The 21013-nt window shown below is 48.9% G+C and overlaps 1 protein-coding gene across 1 annotated transcript; it reads left to right on the top strand.

Annotated features, from left to right (window-relative positions):
* Nucleotides 1–505: 505 nt before the first annotated feature.
* Nucleotides 506–15825, top strand: fgf24 (fibroblast growth factor 24). The gene is made up of 5 exons (XM_056288674.1): nt 506–537; nt 765–801; nt 6226–6403; nt 13622–13728; nt 15547–15825. Exons 1-5 carry the CDS (start codon nt 506–508, stop codon nt 15823–15825), a joined length of 633 nt encoding a protein of 210 aa, XP_056144649.1.
* Nucleotides 15826–21013: the final 5188 nt, after the last annotated feature.

Below are 21013 nucleotides of genomic sequence, written 5' to 3'. Positions count from 1 at the left end.
CTTTACGCACGGGATTGTTTTTTCTTTTTTTCTTTTTTTTACTCCTTCTTCTCCTTTTTGTGTGTGTGCGTGTGCGTGCGTGTGTGTGCGTGTGCTTGCGTGCGTGCGCGCGTATAGCCATGCGTGTGTTTTGTGCGTGAGTTTGTTGAATCGTTCGATCCGATCCCCCCCTTTTCCTGGCTCTTTTTTGGCACCAAGGGGACCGCAGGATCTTTCGGGGCGAGGAGACAGTACTTGGGAGTAAAACAACAAAAAAAAACCTCTTCATCCTCTGGATACCTATACCCCCCCCGTCCTCCTCCTCCTCCTCCTCCTCCTCCTCTTGCAACAAGGAAGCACCTAAATGTTGCACCCGGTGACACTCTTTTCATTACACCGGGATTCCGACGCGCCTCCGGAACCGTCCGCGTAAAAAAGACGCGCCGGAGGGGAACTTGGCCGACGCGCGTCTCTTCCTCCGGAGCTCTAAACCGTGCGGAAACAGGTGGATTTCGACGGGGTCAACATGTCTGTCCTGCCTTCTAGGTTCATATACCTGTAAGTGTCCCCCCCCCCCCGTGTGTCTCCCTTTCCCTCCTCGTTTCGACTCACGCATTCTTACCAATAGAAGTCGCCAAACGCCTCATATTTGTGTCTCTCTCGCTGTCATCCAGGTAGGCTGCGTTTACGCTCGGTGTAATTGCCCGTGATTCACTTCCCCTCCTCTCTCTCTCTCTCCCCCTCTCTCCCTCCCCCCCCCCCCCTCTCTCTCTCTCTCCCACTAGGTGTTTACATTTTCTGGTTCTCTATTTCCAGCTACAGGTATGTCTACTCACATGTTCAATTCGTGTGTGCGTGTGTATGCGTGTGCATGCGTGTGCACGTGAGAGAGCGCGAGCGCGCCCGGTCTGCACGCGCGGCTCGGTGTGGTTTTGTGCAGACTGTTGCCTGCGGTGTGAGCGTAGCGTCATGACGAGTGACGCAGGCGGGCCCTGCTTTTCCGCTTGTTCTCGGCTGCGCCCCGGGGGAATAGAAATGACGCGGGAAAATCTCCGAGGAGCAGAGACGCGATAAAACGTCCCGATGAAGGACGATTAAATGAACAATTCCCGAGAAGAGCACCGGGATGGGGGGGCTGGGGGGGGGGGGTAGAGGGCGCAGCCGCCCGGGCGTTGCGGTGACGGAATGTGACGTGTGTCCGTTGCAGCGCCCCTGGTCTGGTTCCTCATTTCACTGATTGGCTCCTGTCAATCAATTCACTCGTAAACCGGTATCACGGCCCAGGCCGCGGGCCGGCCACACGCGCGCCGGTTTGTGTGTGTGGTGTCTCCTAAACGGGCCTGCTGGGCCTTCTGTAACCCGGGAGCTCAGCCTGCGCTCATCAGGGATTAACACGCGCAGGGCTTAATTGTAGTAATTAATGGATGTAAACAGCGGTCGTGTGTGTGATGGAGGAGACTCCGGTGTCCATAAGACCATGTCTGCACCAAGCCCGTGGTGATGAGGTGTTTTAACATCACACACTTCACTTATTAAATATATATATATATATATGTGTGTGTGTGTGTGTGTGTGTATATATAATATAAACTGGGCTGTGTGCCGTGTAGATTGATCTGTTGTGCCACTCGTCCCCCGTCCACTGACAATAATAATAATAATAATGATGATGATAATAATAAGAAGAAGAATGATGATGATGATGATGGTAATAAAATAATAATGATGATGATGATAAAATAATGCTAATAATAATGATGATGATAAAATAATGATAATAATAATGATGATGATGATAAAATAATAATAATGATGATGATGATGATAGTAGTAGTACTCATAAAACACATGCGCAGTGTTCGCAGTGATAACTGGTGGTGTCGTTGTGACCGGTTTATTGTGAAGACGTTCCGCCGGAACGACGTGCCGATGAAGAGGCGGCCGTCTGACTCCGCTGATGAAGCTGCGCGACTTACTCGCCCCGCTGGGCTGCTGGGAAACGTGACGCGTAACGTCACAGCTACAACCAAATGTACCTTTACGGAATAGTCTTTCTTCTTCGGGCCTTTTAAACTGTGTGGAGGCAGGTTGTGACTTATTATGGTGATGATGATGATGATGGTGATGATGATGGTGATGATGGTGATGATGATGGTGATGATGGTGCTGATGGTAACGATGATGGATGGTAATGAAGGCGACGGTGATGATGATCGGATGGACCGGCGTACATGTGACTGCTGTGTTGTGATGCAGATGACCGCGTGATGCCGGACGGCCGACGGGACGCGGCGGCATCGCGTCACTTTCCCAGCTTTTAACTGGTAATATCTGGCACGTGATCACTTGGCCAGAAGCGAGCCCGCTCGTGAAGGAAGTAGTCCCGGCCGGCAGACGCGCGGCTTGTCGCGGAGCACTCCACTCCAGCAGGCCCACAACAAGCCACAAACAGGGCCCGGCGGCTCCCGGACCGACGAGCCAACCGAAACCTCTCACCGGGGGGGGTGGAGGGGGGTGGGGGTGGGGGGGATGCGCCTTTAACGCGCCCGTGGTGCAGGCTGCTTGTTTGCATCGCCGGGCCGCTCCGGTTCAAAGCGCGGCTCCGTGAGGAATGACTCTCTCGTGGCAGGCTGTGGTTGTCATTTCCCAAGAAACAACAACAGAGGAAACCACAACTGGAAGTTCCTTTCGAGCGCTACGCCAACGCGTGACTTGTGTTCCGTGTGCGCGCGCAAGCGCGCGCGCGCAAGCGCGCCTACGTCTGGACGTATCCGTGTGCCCGCGTGGGGTTTTAAGCGTTTTTGTTTGGTGCGAGTGCGTGTCTGCATGTCCCCGTGTGTGCAAGTGTGTGTCTGTGCAAGTGTGTGTCTGTGCAAGTGTGTGTATGTGCATGTGCGTGCATATGCATGTGTGTATGTGCACGTGTGTATGTGCAAGTGTGTGCGTGTGTGTATGTGCACGTGTGTGTGTTTATATGCGTGTATATGCATGTGTATGAGTGTGTGTGTATACGCATGTGTATGGGTGTGTGTGTGTATGCATGTGTGTGCGTGTGTGTATATGCATGTGCGTGCGTGCGTGTGTGTGTGTATACGCATGTGTATGGGTGTGTGTATATGCATGTGTGTATATGCATGTGTGTATGTGCACGTATGTAGGTGCAAGTGTGTGCGTGTGTATGTGCACGTGTGTATGTGCACGTGTGTGTGTTTATATGCGTGTATATGCATGTGTATGGGTGTGCGTGTGTATGCATGTGTGTGCGTGTGTGCATATGCATGTGTGTATATGCATGTGTATGGGTGTGTGTGTATATGCATGTGTGTGCGTGTATATGCATGCGTGTACATATGCATGTGTGTGCGTGTGCGTGTATATGCATGCGTGTGTGTGCGTGTATATGCATGCGTGTGTGCGCGTGTGCGTGTGTAAACAGAGAGCAAGGTGTATCTTAGATGCATTCTAAGCTTCCCTTGCAAACACGAGTGCCAGACTTTTGAAGTTTTCAACCGTATCCATTTTCCCTCTTTGAAGAGAGGAGACGACTTGATAAAAAAGGAGGAGGAGGAGGAGGGGGGGAGGAGGGGGGGATGTTGTCGTTTGCGCTCACCTCAGCCCTGTGCTTAGGCTTGCCTTTTCTTTGCCGCCAAACGCAAGTGTCTCCCAGCGCACCTCCGTGTTTGTTTAGAGATGGAGAGATGCGAGACGGGTCCCTCCGCGGCTCGGGCGCTCCGCGGCTTGCCCCATTGTGAGGAGGCGCGCTCGACAAGTGGGGTCGGCTTTCAGGTTCACGTGGAGACGGTTCACCGGGGACGCGGCTGCACCGCTGACATTAGATACCGTGAAGAGGGCCGTGCAGGTCCGGGACCGTTCCCGTAGAGAGGGAATCGATACGGACGCCCCGGCGCCATTAGAAGAGGAGTTTTATTTGTTTTCGTTCCGCATGCGGTGTGCACGAGGGAGGGCTGCGCCTCCTGACATGTGGCTCCAAATGTCCCATGAGAGGAGGAAGAGGCGCTTCTCACAGCACGGGACGCACTTTCTTCTCGGACGGGGTTCGTTTGTCTGCGGACCCTCCGGACTCTCCCTCGCTCGGACAGGGCGGCGCGTCGCCCCGGATGTGCCCCCCCCCCTCGCGCGCCACTCAGGGTGCCGACCCGACGAATTCGTTTTGACGTTCACGCGGGCCAGATGACTCTCACCCGAAGCAAAACGGGTTTTTGTTTTCATTCCCGTATTTGTCTTGCGAGGTGTCACGGGAAAGAAGCCGACCCACTGCACCACTCGAGTTCTGCATCGGTGGCAAGACGGTTCTTGTGATCGCGAGCCCTGTTTCTGACTGAGGGCGTCCGGGTGGCGTGGCGGTCTATTCCGTTGCTTACCAACACGGGGATCGCCGGTTCGAGTCCCCGTGTTGCCTCCGGCTTGGTCGGGCGTCCCCACTGACACAACTGGCCGTGTCTGCGGGTGGGAAGCCGGATGTGGGTATGTGTCCTGGTCGCCGCACTAGCGCCTCTTCTGGTCGGTCGGGGCGCCTGTTCAGAGGGAACTGGGAGGGAATAGCGTGATCCTCTCACGCGCTACGTCCCCCTGGTGAAACTCCTCACTGTCAGGTGAAAAGAAGCGGCTGGCGACTCCACGTGTATGGGAGGAGGCATGTGGTAGTCTGCAGCCCTCCCCGGATCGGCAGAGGGGGCGGAGCAGCGACCGGGAAGAGTGGGGTAATTGGCCAAGTACAATTGGGGCGAAAAAGGGGGGGAGGGGCAAAACAAAACTATTTTATATTCGTGTAATATAATATTTAGATTTTAATTAAAGCGCCACGAGCAACACGGAACCCAGCCGCAAGGAAGCAACGGTTCGGGTACATTTGGACGCCCGAGTGCTGGACGTTGCCACCCAGCCGCGGGTACGCGGTGGGGCACGGCCCCGCGGGCTTGGCCCACCGCGTGACGCGGCACGTGACGAGCGAGACGCCTAGCTTGTCCGCGCGCGACGCCGACGGCCGCAGCCGCCGAGGCCGCGCGCGACCCGTCACCCGCTGCGGCCGCGTGTTTCCTCTTCCCCGCCGCGCGGGAGGATTTACTCTGCCATAATCGGCTGTAATTTCCCGTCTTGTTCGGTAAACGTCATTAATTTGCTGAGGTTAGAATAACAAGGAGTCGGGGTATGTAATGTGTATATAATTAGCCACCTGAGAACCGCCACATAAAAAGCCATTACCGTGCAATTACCACGCCGTACAGCTGGGGGAATGAGGTCTTGGCTCCGACGAGAGATTCCAGGGCTTCTGAACGCCGAACGCCCCCCCCACCCCCCACTCCCACCACCCCCACCCCGACTGATACACCCGGGTCAGGTGACAGGGCTGCTTTCTGACATGCTGTTGAAGTCAACGACCCCCCCCCCCCCCCGTTATTTATGTCGTCGGCTCTTGAGGTCCCGCTGTAAACGCTCTGAGAATCCAGGCCGGGGGAAGTTTTTGTGGGTGAGGCGGGCTTTCTTTTTTTCTTTTTTTTCTTTTCTTTTTTTTTTTTCTTCAAATAATAATTTCACCATATTCCTCCCACAAGCGTGTTTTCTGTGGTATGAGGTGCCTCTTCCCATCACTGACACGTATTCCGCTCGCTGTGTCTCCTAATTTATAGAGGCCACGTCGCCCGCGGGCAGATATTTGTTTGATGATAGTGCAACGGGGTCTGGATGCTTCAGGTGTATAATTGCTAGTGGCTTGCCGGCTTGTGGAAATGGAATACTGGTTTCCCAACACCGCCCCCGGCCAGCGAAGGGTTCCGCCGTCTCGATCCGTCCGACGTGGAACAATGGTGTCTCAAGAAAACCACGTGCTGATAGGTTCTGCAACTCGCTCCTAGAGCCTCTGACTTGTTGCAGCGACTTCGTTAACGCCGCCGGCTTGTAAACGCAGCGGCGGCGGAGAGCGGCAGTTAAAAAGCTGGACGGCAACACTAAAACGCTGTAGCTACAATTTCCAGGCTGTTCCCTCGGCTTTTTCAAAAAACCCCCCGCAGCAGAACTTCTTGACAGAGTGCTCATAAAAGCAGGAGCGAACGTTACTATCAACACCTGTGACATGACAATCTCTCCCTCTCTCTCTCGCCCTCTCTCTCTCTCTCTCTCTCTCTCTCTCTCTCTCTCTCTCTCTCTCTTTTCCCATCTGTCTGTCATTATCGTCCATCTCTCTCCCTCCCCCCCCCCCCTCTCTCTCCCTACGCCTGATCCTCGCAGGAGTCTCAGCAGAGCTCGGCTGATTTCAGGTTCTACATTGAGAACCATACGCGGAACCCGGACGACCTGAGCCGGAAGCAGGTCCGGATCTACCAGCTCTACAGCAGAACCACCGGCAAACACGTCCAGATCCTGGGCAAGAAAATCAACGCCAACGGAGATGATGGGGGCAAGTACGGTACGGGAGCATTCCTGTGCGTCTTACCGACACGCCAGTAGAGTCACGACACGTATTGGTCCGTGGCTGGTTGGCGAACTGGTCTCTGTGCTGCTCCGTAATGGGTCCGAGTTCGGTCTTGTAATCTGCTCGTCGTTTTTGAAGCCCCCGATACAACAGATTTGGTTACTGTTAAGAGTCAAATTGGATGGCAAACGTAGAAACCCACCTGCCGCTCTTATGTTCCCTGTCACATCTGTGACCTTATCGTTGACCTTTGGGCCTATCTGTCCTACGTGGGTCAGATTCCCTGAACAAGTGTCTGATCTATAGGGGCACATTTTTTTTAGACCAAGTAAAAATCAAGCTTCACTATTTTCAGATATTTTCAGTTTGCAAAAACGTTGCCGATGTGTGGCATCATGAAATTGCACCGCTTGTGAGGCTTCAGGGACCTTTTATGAATAGTAGATTGCAACTTAGTTAAACGCTTATTTTGAAGGTAATGTAGCGTCCCCTAGAGATTGAGGAATGTTGCCCTTACAAAAGGATCCTTTCAGCCATCTGAGCCACTTCTGTCCAGTGATGTCATAAAACGGCATTGTCCATGAGCTTGACATCTCACAACTCAGAATGCGATTCCAAGGCTAGAAATCCCAAATGGGTGGGATTCAGTGTTAAATCACAAACCACTGAATCAGTGGGGCTTTTTACACACCCTTTCTAAGGCGGGAATGTTGTGCCATTAATCTGCCCCATCGTTCTGTGCAAAGCGTACGAACACGGAATGGGGGGGGGGGCTACTGTTGTTCTGGCATTAAGCAGTGGATGTAGTCACAGAGCCAGATCCACGTCTGTGTAAAGGGACAGCAGCAGGACGGGACGGCTGAGGCTGGCGTGTCCCACGTCACGCCGCCTCTGCTTCTGCGACACCGGCATGCTGCTTAAAATCACACCCTGGTTCAGTGTAAAGAAATCACATCGGTGTAAAGATGGGTCTTAATGACGTCAGTACTGTGGGATCTCTGAGTAAAAAGCCTAGTGATTCAGTCACCCCTAACCCTAACCCTAACCCTAAGTAAAAACTGTTAAGTGTGACATGGAACACAGAAGGGCCAGTCAGGGCCGTCTGTATGCAAGACGCTGTCTGCATCTTTACAGATGTGTATTTACAGTGTGTGGGCTTCCAGGCCGATGAAGTCCAGTTCAAAACATCTGCCGTTTACGGCCTCTTCTGTATGTTGTTGAATATTTGCACTGAAATGATTCTGGTAGGTGTCAGATAGATGTCGTCCCTTTCTTTTATTCAACCTAGTTAGACGCGTGAATCCCACTTTCATCCCCGAGATGTTCTTTTCCCTTGGCTTTTTGTTTTGTCTTGATCACCTCCTAGAATCAGCACAACGCACAGGTGGAAATGTGACGGGCCGGAAGTTGTGTAATGACGGAACTTTTTTTGTAATTTGTTGCAGCCTTTCGCGAATCCGCGTCTTGTTCTTTTCGTTCATTTTCACGTCTGCTGTCCCGGCTGACTCACCTCCTTCAAAACCGCTGCTCTTTATCTCTTCTCTCCTGCGCGCCGGAGGTTTTTTTTTTTTTTTTTCGTGCGTTCAGTCCCACTGCTTGTTAGAGCTTGAGTGGAAGCAGATCCAACGTTTCCCATAAGGCCTTGCCAACCCAGCCCCCCCTCCCGCCCCCTCTTCCCCTCCCCTTCCTTCCATCTCCTCCTCCTCCTACCCATCAGGCTCCAGTACCTGGCACCTGTGAACTCCTTGACACTGACTAATGTCTCTCTCTCTCTCTTCCTGTCTCTGTCTCTGTCTCTCTCTCTCTTTCCTGGTGCTAATCCACACTCAGTCAGAGCACTGCAGCGTTACCGTTGAGGGGTCACAAAGCCAGCTAGAGAAGAAATATAGCTTTCGCATGGAGCTTTGCCACGGCTAAGGTCAGCCACTTGGTATCTTTGCAGCTAAAGAGGAGGTCGTTCTTCATCGGCGTTGGCACTCGTTACGTGTTGCCTTGAAGCGAGTACAGAATATGTGCCGAGCAATCCCCTCATAATTGGTACCTGTTGTCCGGCGAGGGCGAACGATGGGTCGCTGCGAAAGCCAGGGAAATTGATGAAAGCTGCACTTGGGCCTTAAAGACCGGAGCACTCGACCTTTCCTTACCTCTTACTGAGGTCGGGAAGTTTCTGTGACCCCCCCCCCCCCAATCGTTTCAAACACAGTGTATGCCGTTCATGCAGCGATTACATTTCCTCAAAAGTTTCGACGTTTCAATGTGAGCTAGTCAGCCAAGACCCTGCATGGTCCCCAGCAAATACTCTGTCTATGCCAAAGCCTTTGGCATACACAGAGTATTTGATCATTATGTGACAAATCATGTCACATAATGATCTTTCAGTGTTCCAGTATGATTTCTTTTTTATATCATATTCTGAGACACTCTAAGGACTCCTAAACCCCCAAAAGTGGAAAAACTGTAAATCAAAATTGAGCTAATTAGTAAGAAGCACCAACAAAATGACAGCATTTATCAACATCAGCACCTGGTTTAAAGATGTGGAGTGTTTTCACCAAGAGATTCTTGAAACTGGTTTGACAAATGAATGAATCAAGATGAGTTTCGAAATTTTCAGCATTTTGTTCGATAACTTCCCGACTTTGTCAATATTTCTGTTTTTGATATGACAGCAGCAAATCAGCCCATAAAACTCTTCTATGAGATTCTGTGAGGATGTGGGTCATGTACTCTCAGATGAACTGTCCCTGTAAACACCGATATTATGGATGATGAGGGTTATGGATTATGGTCTTTAAATTGAACAGACCTTGAAATATCGAAAAATGCTGTCATCTCCTTTTGAAGTCCAAAAGTAAAATGGACGAAAGACAGATTCCACTCCGTATTTGAGTCTCACTGGAATAACGACTAAAGAATCTGATGACGGCTGCTTGTGGTTCTGTGTCCACGGCGTTCGGTTTTCGGGATGAATGCATCAATGGTTTGTGTCAAGACAGTTATGAACGCTTCTGGACAGGGTTGCAGACAAAGATTATTGTGCTTCCAGATGCTTTGGGACCAAGACTTGCTTGTGCCAAAGGTTAAAAACAGTCGAGAATCGCACTTCTCTGTTGTGCGTCCAAGACAGGGACTTTTTGTACAGATTTAGACCTCTCATACGGGCCAGCAGGGGCCTCATTTGTGAAGCATTCTTATGCACGAATTTGTTCTTACACACTCATGGAATCTTTTAGCTTTAAAGTTTGTCTAGACAGACACAAAGCCTGATGGTCATTTGTAACTCCTTCCTCTTGACATCTATTGCCTACAGCCTGCAACTCTAGTAATCAACCAGGCTTAAAATCAATGATAGCCAGATGGTGTCTAAATTCAGGGGTTGCCCAGGCGCCATGTTTCCTCTGTGAGACAAACTTGAGGTGTGCATGAACAAATGTGTGCAGAAGAACAAATGTGTGCAGAAGAATAAAGGTGTGCAGAAGAACAAATGGGTGCAGAAGAATAAATGGGTGCATAAGCATCCTTCATATCAGCATTAGGGCAGGTTTCCTACTAACCAGGTGCCCCTCAGGTCAGATTTAAGGAGGCCTTCTTTTTTCTTCTTCTTCTTTTTGTTGGGGGGGGGTGTCTCCTCCCTCCCCTATTCTTCTCTTCTTTTTTCTTTTTTTTTTTGCCCTCGAGTGCCACTGAATAGCCCAGTGTGTTAAACAAATGGATCATCTTAACTTCTTGATTGAGTGAACACAAACTAAAGGGGACTTGAAACCCAATCTCGAGGGGCGCGTAACCGCTCCACAATCGCTTGGCAGATCCCCTTTTGTGTTGCGAGGGGCTGAGCAGAAACAAAGGTGACCCTGCGGAGGTTAAGGTTGTGACGGCGTGGGGTTGGGTGTACGTTGTGTGTCTACAGCGTATTGAGGCCATGTCAGTCAGGAGGAAGCGCTGCTTGTGAGGTTTATTTTGGTGGACTTTTTTCTCCTTTCATGTCTTATTGCTGAGAACCAAACTCAATCAGTTTCTTTATAATTATATTTTTGGGGCTTCAGGCGAGAGCTGGGCAACATGATATTGGTATGATCTGAGACCGGATGTGCTGTGGGATTGTGGTTCTGGTGTCGTTCCCTGATCTTAAAGGCTGCGTCACAGTAAAGTGAGACAGGTTTCTGAACTTATTCCACTGTTTTAGTGAAATTAACAATGACTATCTCCACCTGCTTGGTCATCATATCCACATTGATAATGAACATTGATGATCATTCCATTTTCTGCTGTGTTAATGTCTTATGAAAGCACCAATGGTCATCCATATAATATCACCACATTATCAATGCCGAGATATTCAGTATCAAATATTGTGATATTTGATTTTGTCAGTATTGCCCAGCCCTAGTTGAGGCCTTAACTGTAGCAGAAAAGTAGAGACTGACAGGAAATATAAAGTAGAGACAGACAGGAAGTATAAATTAAGGATAGACAGGAAGTATAAAGTAGAGACAGACAGGAGGGATAAAGTAGGGACAGACAGGAAGGATAAAGTTGAGACAGACAGGGAGTATAAAGTAAGGACAGACAGGAAGTATAAAGTAGGGACAGACAGGAAGGATAAAGACAAGACAGACAGGAAGTATAAAGTAGGGACAGACAGGAAGGATAAAGACAAGACAGACAGGAAGTATAAAGTAAGGACAGACAGGAAGGATAAAGTTGAGACAGACAGGGAGTATAAAGTAGGGACAGACAGGAAGGATAAAGACAAGACAGACAGGATGTGTAAAGTAAGGACAGACAGGAATTATAAAGTAGGGACAGACAGGAAGGATAAAGCTGAGACAGACAGGGAAGGATAAAGTTGAGACAGGCAGGGAGTATAAAATAAGGACAGACAGGAAGGATAAAGTTGAGACAGACAGGGAGTATAAAGTAAGGACAGACAGGAAGTATAAAGTAGGGACAGACAGGAAGGATAAAGTAGGGACAGACAGGGAGTATAAAGTAGGGACAGACAGGGAGTATAAAGTAAGGACAGACAGGAAGGATAAAGTAGGGACAGACAGGAAGGATAAAGTAAGGACAGACAGGGAGTATAAAGTAAGGACAGACAGGAAGGATAAAGTTGAGACAGACAGGGAGTATAAAGTAGGGACAGACAGGAGGGATAAAGACGAGACAGACAGGGAGTATAAAGTAGGGAAAGACAGGAAGGATAAAGACAAGACGGACAGGGAGTATAAAGTAGGGACAGACAGGAAGGATAAAGACAAGACAGACAGGAAGTATAAAGTAGGGACAGACAGGAAGGATAAAGTTGAGACAGACAGGGAGTATAAAGTAGGGACAGACAGGAAGGATAAAGACAAGACAGACAGGAAGTATAAAGTAGGGACAGACAGGAAGGATAAAGACAAGACAGACAGGAAGTATAAAGTAAGGATAGACAGGAAGGATAAAGTTGAGACAGACAGGGAGTATAAAGTAGGGACAGACAGGAAGGATAAAGTTGAGACAGACAGGGAGTATAAAGTAGGGACAGACAGGAAGGATAAAGACAAGACAGACAGGGAGTATAAAGTAGGGACAGACAGGAAGGATAAAGACAAGACAGACAGGAAGTATAAAGTAGGGACAGACAGGAAGGATAAAGTTGAGACAGACAGGGAGTATAAAGTAGGGACAGACAGGAAGGATAAAGACAAGACAGACAGGGAGTATAAAGTAGGGACAGACAGGAAGGATAAAGACAAGACAGACAGGAAGTATAAAGTAGGGACAGACAGGAAGGATAAAGTTGAGACAGACAGGGAGTATAACGTGACGAGCGAGAAACAAAGGCTTTTAGTCGGACTCCAGCTGTGGACGTTACAATCTCCCCTGATCTTATTGTGCCAACCCGGCACAGAAATTGAAGTAATTTTACTTTTGCTTTTTTTAACACGGGTCCTACCTCCCCATAACCTCAGACAGGGACAGTCGTTAACTATAGGTCTCTCTAGACACTTGATTTCTTTCATTTCGGTAACCTGCTCTGAAAACTTGTACTTCTAGCACCTTCTACGACATTTAGACCCAGGTTATATCATTTCTATCCTCTCGCCCCGCCGAAGGTTTCAGCAGAGACTTTTGCCCATTTGTAATTAGACATATTGAGTTGTGATGAGAAAACCCTTCATGGCGTCGGTGAAAGTGTATTTCCGGGAGGGGAAATGGAGGTTCCACGTGCTGCAGAGGGGACGTACCCCCGAAGCAGCCCACAGAAACTACGTTAGTTGTTCGTAGTTTACCGTATCCTAATTCTATTGATAAGTTGTTGTTTTCAAGGCCTATTGATGGATCAACTCAGTTGATCCGTTTTTTTTGGTCAATCTTTTCCTTGAATCAACTGAAACGTGGGGGAGATAATCCCTCTTGTCTCTGTCTCAAATCAACTTGTGCCAAAAATTTCCGTGACATTGCTTTTGACATTTTTTGTCTTTTATTTTGACATTTTTTGAGATTATAAGTGACATTATTTCAGTAGCAGTGCAGTGGGTTTTGCCCTTTCATCAGAATTCTTGAAATGAGTAAAAGCAAATCGGAAGAAAAGTGACAGTTTCCCACTCAGCTGAGAGGGTTTTAACTTTTTAAAGCAGCCGAGGCAGGAAGACCAAAGGACCGGACTGAGAAAGCGGTTGTAAGTGATGTTAGCTTTAGTCGAGTCCTGGGAAAACCCTTCATTCCCTTCAGCTGGACTGAACCAGCGTTTCTATACAGTCCTGGAAACGTGTGCGGTTCTATTTTTCTTGTTTTGTGGTCTTGACAAGTGTGGGAAATGCTGAAATGCTCCAAGGATGTCTGCTCTGGTCTGCTACACACGACTACACAGCAGATAGGAAGAGAAGTTTATGAGAAAATCTTAAATGATGCCTAAGGGAAAATTTGGCAGAAAAGAGAATAGATGGGCATAAATCATGCTGGAGATTAAGGCGAGCGACCATTTTATTCAGACTATAGACGGGGCTGGAGATACTCTGGTGTGTGTTTTTCCTTGTGAAGAATAATGTTTAGTAGATTTAGTCCTCGTGTGGCCCATACTGATGAAGCCTGTCAAATAAAGTGTATTAAATGAGATTTTAAAATGAATAAAACATAAAAGCTTTGAGGGGGAAACATGTTAATCTTTACAAACGGCTGCGCAGCTTGCAACTGAATGACTCTACTCTTTCTTTTCCAACTTTTCAGCCCTTCTCGTGGTGGAGACGGAAACCTTTGGGAGCCACATCCGAATAAAGGGGAAGGAGAGCGAGCACTACATCTGCATGAACGAGAAGGGGAAAATCGTAGGGAGGGTGAGTGTCTTTCACGTCCCCCCCCCCCAAAAAAGTTGTGATTTTTACAGATCGCATAGCGAAATACCCATTTCCGAAATCAGAACTGCTGAAAGGGGAGCTCTTAATCCCAGCTGAATCGAGCTCGCTGGCGGATCTGTTTTCACCCTGCGGTTTCAGCACAACCCCGACAAAACCCCTTTGATAACTCCCAGCCATTCTTCCATTACGTAACCTGCCTTCTCCTTTGACACTCGATCAGTCAATTATGGCCTGCAATCACCACAATGCACCGAGAGCCTAATGGTCACTTAGGAGGAATGCCGCTGGCATTATGTCACTCGGCCGCACCAGGTGGTCAAACTCACAAACAAACTGGAACCGCATGTGACTCAGCACAGCAGAAGTACAGTACCGTCTGCAAATGTACATCTCTGAAAGCAGACGCGAGAGTTTTCTGCCCTCGTAAAGTCCCCCCCCGGCAGCATCAGCTGGGCTTAGGTGCTCACCCCGCCATCCCAGTCACGTGTCACAAACAGGCCTTTGTGTGCGAGTTTCCGTTTCTGGGGCCTCATGTGAAAAACAGTCCACTTTATCCACGGGATCGACGGATCGGTCAGGAACGCGTCCGTGTTGGTCAGTGATAGCGCCCCGAAGAGTGACGGAAATAAGCTCTAGCTTGTGACGCGTCACAGAGGACCACAGACAGCTATGTGACCCGGTGATTTTGGCGTCAGTGTTTTATAATCATGTATTTGACTTTAATTTGATGGTTACTTACAAACTTCCTGAGCAGATCTGTGCCCAGGAAGACTTTCAGAAACAGCTCCTGGCACGCAAACGGAATTAAGAGGCGTCGTCAACAGTGTGTTAAACACACGTCGTGTTGCTGTTTCCACTGAACCGTGCGGTCGTCATACTGGCGTCACTGCAGGCATGTTTTCCATCAGTAGCAAGCAGCGTAGGTACTTCCCTCAGATGTGGCCGAAGTGACGCTAGAACGACCAAGGCCGTCAATTTGGCGGTTTTTGGCTTTTCAAAGTTTAATAACTCTGTGGCGAGAAAAAAGGATAGGCCGCTCCCTGGATGCTCTTAAAATTTGCATATATTTGCATTAGAATTAGATTTCGATCAATTGCACACAAAAAGTTTTGTTAAGATTTACATGAAACAACCACGAGCGGTCAAAATGACCGCACGTAGTAATCTGCACGCCATCGTGCAATGACGTGTGTTGGTCGCGTCGTTTCCTTCGTGTGAAGTTCGTTGTTCTGTCCCAGAGTCACGCCAGCGCCCTCCAGTGCAGAGAAATAGTCTGAACTTGACGTTTGATTACCGGTAGGAGGGAAATCCCGGTCGTTCCAGTTTGAGTTTGGCTAAAACAGATATGTTAGGGTGCGAAACCAGCACACCTTGGTGAACATGGCGGTTGCCAGTAAAGTTGTTGAATTAAAAAAACAAAAACAATGTTACTGGGAAAGAGGACAGCGTTTTATTCAACAACTTCATTGGCAGCCGCCATGTTCACCATTCCACATTCACAACCCACTCCCCATCCTGCACCTTCACAATAAAAGCCCCCCCCCTTACTCCCAATACATGATAACATGTACCTGTAACTTAACACACCTGAACCGTGTGAAGATGTGTTCACACCACCGCATGCTAACTCATGGTTGTTGGTACTGGATTCTAGTATCAGGTACCAGTCTGATACCAGTCAAGGTGCATCCCCATATAACGCAGTTCACTTAGTGTTAAAAAAAAAGCACCGGGACAAATGCGTTACTAGAACAGTAATATATCATGATTTTGTTTTGTGTTTTTGCTTCCTTGCAGCCTGACGGCAGGAAGCAGGAGTGTGTTTTTGTCGAGGAGTTTTTGGAAAACAACTACACAGCGCTGGTGTCCGCCAAGTACAAGGGATGGTACCTCGGCTTCAACCGGAAGGGGAGGCCCAAGAAAGGCTCGCGGACCACGCAGACGCAACAGGAAGTCCACTTCATGAAGCGCCACCCCAAGGGCAAGGTGGACCCGCTGGAGGAGTTCCGGTTCACCACCGTTACTAAACGGACACGAAGGGCTCGACGGTTAAAGCCCAACCCCAAAAGGAACTGACGGGATCCAGTAGACAGCACTATTTTCTGTGGAATTCAAAAGAGTAAACAAAAAAAAACAAAAAAACAAAAAAAAAGGAAAAAAAATCTCAAATGTGTTTGTCTCACACAAAAAAAAACCTTTCTTCTTAAAGACTTTACTTTGTAAAAGATTTTTTTTTTTGGCGTAAAAGAACAACAGAAAAAAAAAAATCAAAGATATTTTATTTTTGTATTTAAGGACCACTGAATATCTCCTAACTGTTGGATTCCTTTTGGGTTATTAATGTCATTGTCCTAACGTGTCTGTCATGTTATTTATACTGGATAAACTGAAAAGGACCTCTGAGAGGACTCGAACTGCCGTCGTCTTCGGCTGAAGGCGTCCTTCTCGCTCGCTCTCCCTTCTTTTTTTCTGACAATGGGGGGGGGGGGGTGAAGCAGGACCGTCCTGATGCAATGTTATAAAAATCACCCAACTAGAGTTTTATTGGAATACCTGTCGGTTTTTGTTTGTGTTGCCGTTGACAACGCGGATCCCATACTTTCCACTGGAAGCGGGCGCCCTGGAGATGATGATGATGATGATGATGATGATGGTGGTGGTGGTGGTGACGATAATGATGATGAGACGGAGGGAGGTGGCGGCTGCAGGTGACACGGCCCTGCCCGGATAACTGCGTACCTTTGAGTGCAATATTTGACAGGTCTCTCCTATCCCTCCTATCCCTCCTCTCCTATCCCTCCTATCCCTCCTATCCCTCCTCTCCTATCCCTCCTATCCCTCTCCCACCCTCCTGTTGATAGCTCCAGCCACGCTCGTGGCTCGCTGCGGATGGAATGTGCTGAGCGCTCGGAGTGCCGCGCCATTTCCTTGACATTTCCATGCAGCCTGTGATTCAGCTAAAACACGACGTGCTTTGACTAGTCGGCAACCGACGTGGTCGTCGTCTTGTTTAAACACTAAAGGGGGAGGGGGGGGGGGAACAAAACAAACAATACGGCGGAATTTGATGCGCTTCATAATTCCATAGAATCTTCCAACTTCGTCACACCGGGGAGACGGGTGTTAATCCCCACCTCTCTGCCCCGCCAACCCCACCCACCCCCCCCCCTTAGCAAATGAATCACTGCTGGACATGTTTTCGAGCGGTTCTTCTCTGCAAGTGTGAACGTTGGTCCCATGAAGAAGAGAGAAGAGCCGTCGAATTGCTGAGAGTGTGGCTTTGGCGATGAAAAACTTCCTCTACCTCCTCCTTTCTCCACCCCCCCTCCTTCTGTTTAATCCCTGATCCCTGTCTGGTTTGACCGTCTGTGCACAGGAACTTTCATGTCTGATTTACCTTGAAAACCACAGTCAAGCTCACTGGGGAGGAACACAGGGCCACCTTTCACCCAAACCGTCTCTACAACCGGCTTCCTGCTCGCAGGAGGACCCTACGGCCGGCGTGCTTCTGGGGGAAACATGGCCCTGTGCTGTTTCCAGTGCTGCGATTGGTGGACAGGAATACCCTGCCGTCCAATTAGCGCTGGGCGATGCGGAAACTATTATTATCATGATAATCACAGGGAATTTTACACGATATCCGTATATACCACAATATCTACTTACATATGCAAAGATACCATGTTTAAGACTGCAGCTGAGGTCCACCGCGTCGATGTGTTCGGTGATGTAAAGTATTGTAGCGTGCGTGGATAAGAAGACACGCTGGCCGCTGGATGGCGGGTCTGACCCTTTAGTCGAGCGGTTAGCGAGGTCTCCTGCGGTGCGGGCGACACGGGTTCGCTTCCCGGCCGCGGCACTTCCTGTGGTTGCGTTGTCTCCCGAAATCGCTACAGTATACTATCAAACCAAACCTGGTCCTCGGATATCTCACGCCTCACTGGGTGAGAAATTCTAGTCAACACATTTTCGCCATCAGCCGCTCGGACAGCAGAATCGCGTGTATCACGATGTGACGATACCCGCGTTCCCTCCCGATGCGATACCACGGACCGCCGGTAAGCGGTGCTGTTGAGCCGCTGCCCCAGCGCCGCGTGTCGGCGGCGGCGGACGTGGTCACGTGTGGCGGTTAGGATTCAGGAAAGCGCGTCGCCGCCGCGCAGCCAGTTTCGAACGGGCGGGAAAACGAGAGTTCCCGCCAATCCCAATGGAAAAGTCTCCGCTCCCGCCGTTCATTCCTCCGACAAACTCCGGCCTCCTCCCCGCCACTGGTATATATTGTAACGTGCATGGATAAGTAGACACGCTGGCCGCTGGCTCGCGGGTTTGACCCTTTAGTCTAGCGGTTAGCGATGCCTCCTGCGGTGCGGGCGACACGGGTTCGCGTCCCGCCCGCGGCAGTTCCAGTGGTTGCGTGGTCCCCCGAATTCGCTACAATATATATCCCCCCCCCCGCCTCGCGGCGGGCCTTTGTATCTGTTGCTACTAACAACATGACACATTTATGATTGTTCTTAAACAAATGTAAGCGAAAAATAATTTTATGACTATTATTAAGATATTTATTGCCTCCCTTTGTAAATACAATGTGACGAGTCTTATTTGGCCTCTGTTAATAAAATGAGGACTGTATTTAAAAAAGAAAAAGGAAAAAAATGAGCTATTTTATGTCTTCACTGGTGCAATGCAAGGAGGAGAAAACGTGTCTTGATCTCCCCCATTTAGACTGGAGTTTTGTTCTTCTTCTTCTTCTTAGGTGCCGCGTTAATGGCGAGCGAGAATATCGCGCTGCCTAAACAGAGTAATGTCGCAGGTAGTGGGCTGGTTGGACACGGCACATTCCCCTTCCCCTGCATACTGCCAAGGTATGCATTTTTATATACAAACCCAAAGTGTGAGCGCCGCCGCTCTGAAGGTCAGTCGGTTTCACGCCGAGGGGAGGGGAGGGGGGGGGAGAACCGCCGCTACTGCGGCGGCGCCCCGGAAGGCTTTTTTTTCCACCACGCACGAGGGCCAGCGCGAGCTCAACGCTCGGCTTAGTTTTGTGGATCGGTGTCATATTTATCCTCATGTCCATGTATTATGCTAATGTGTTGTTGCAAATTTTACATTAACAAATTAAAATGACGAGTTGTTTTGGAACGTTTTCTTCACACCTCCATTCCACCACCACCACCCCCACCCCCACCGCTGCTGTCATTTAAACGTATGTTGGGTGAACGGTTCAGCCCATAGAAAGATACCTTGCTCGGTTAAACGTCCTGCAAATCATCCTTTGACGCCCCTTTGCAGCTTGTGTACAGGGCATGTAGGCAATTAATGGGGCAATTAATGACGACACTAACTGGGGTAACTGCTGGTCCACTTTGGTGGCGGATCTACTAAATTCTAATGAAGGTTCTAATATTGAAAACACAGAGCTATATTAAATGTTCCACCCCACCCCCCCACCTTGGCAAACACAATATCTCAGGGATTTTTCCCATCCTCAAAAAAGGAATGTGGAGTAGTATGTCTTCTAATGCTGCGAGCTGGAATGATGTTTACAGGAGCCTTCAGACTGAAAGATGGAGGTTTTGAGGAGAGAAAAAAAAAGACTTTGGTTTAACTCTCTGTCGATGTTATCAGACAACCCCCCCCCCTCGGGTAGCCACCTATAACAGACCCACAAGTCCCCACTCCATAATGGGAATTAGAGGGCCGGAGCTGCTTTTAAAAGCTGAAAAGCACCGCTTAATGTGTGACCCGCCGATTCACCATTAACACGATGGATCAACACAGAAGGTCTTACTTGTCTGGACAGAAATCAGCGAGGGAATAAAGCCGAGCTGACCGCCTCGCACTCCTTCTCCTCCGACTCCTCTGCATCTCCCCAGAGCTCTCCTTCTGTGGGGCCGGAACACTTGGCAGCTTTCTGAGAGCTGGAGATAAGCAAGTTTTTCACCGACAAACAGGGAAGACAGACGCAAGACCAAATCATATTTGCACATAAATTAATGAAAAATATGTAAATATAACTTGCAAATATGACATGTATGATAATTACCCCCAAAAAGTGACCCAATGAGAAGAAAAAAAAACCCCCACTTGTAGGAACTGGCACAGCGCCTTTTAACATGGGAGTTGAAGTCAGTTTCATATAGTCGAGGAATTCAATCAATGCAACTTTCGCAACCCTTCAAATTCTATTTATGCAAGCAAAAAAAAAAAAGCTTGCATAACCCCCCCCCCCCCCACAATCCACATACTTCAAACTTGACCAAGCACAGCCAAACTTGCAACGGGGCATATTGACATTTAAACGAGCGCCGACGGTTTCCAATGTGTCGCCCGATTTGCAATAAGGAGAAGGTATTTTTGCATAAGCCTCCCGCCAGGCCTTTCTCTGACTTAACCTTTGATCACTGGAGGCTGGACGCTCTTGGAACTGGACCAATAACTTCAAAATGATACATAGAATTCCCTTTTGCAAAGCCCAGCCCCTTCTCAAAAGAAGAGGAATCTCTAAACGCCGGCCTCCCCAGCCAAGTAGTTTATATTCTATTATTAGAAATCTCTGCACACCGAAACCCCGGGTTCTGGATACTGTATGACCTTAAACTTGGTGTCGGTGCACAGAAAAACCTTGTGGTCGTGAAGAAGTTAAAACAAATTTTAGTGGAACAACCAAAAGTGCTCCTTTGGCGTAGAGATCAGCAACCACACACTTAACAATTAGCCCTGTCAACAGAAACTTTTAGACACAAAACAACCTTTGTCTCTCTGGATATTGCTTAAATCAACCATCAGGTCGGTGAAAAGCACAACCCCGGCGCCAAAGCAAACAGGCTCGGTGCTATAATGTAGCTCCTTCCATTAACTATAGTTTCACGTCATGTCGTTTACCGCCAAAACACCGCCCTGCCACCCATCTCACTCATGCTAAAGGCTAAACCACAGTGGACTGGTGGCCTTTTATGACGGTGAAATCCACAGCACAAACACTCTGCGATTCCCGATGTATTCTAGACCACGTGGCTAAGCAGTTGTTTTTACAGGATTATGAATCTGCTTACTGTATGTACAATTTCTTGAAAGCTAGACCTCTTCCCCCCCCCCCCCATAATAAACCCTTCCCAGCGGAGTCGACATGTCTTATGAATATGGGTCAGGAACGGCCGATGGGTTTGGCCCGCCAGAGTTATTTGGTGTAATTCCAGGTCTCTTTTGAACAACCTAGAGTTGTTGTCGTTCTTCCACTTCCATCGGACACAAGGGTCAAATG

Source organism: Lampris incognitus, chromosome 1 (genome assembly GCF_029633865.1).
Source record: "Lampris incognitus isolate fLamInc1 chromosome 1, fLamInc1.hap2, whole genome shotgun sequence".
Classification (NCBI taxonomy): domain Eukaryota; kingdom Metazoa; phylum Chordata; class Actinopteri; order Lampriformes; family Lampridae; genus Lampris; species Lampris incognitus.
This window is presented reverse-complemented; position numbering and strand designations above follow the sequence as displayed.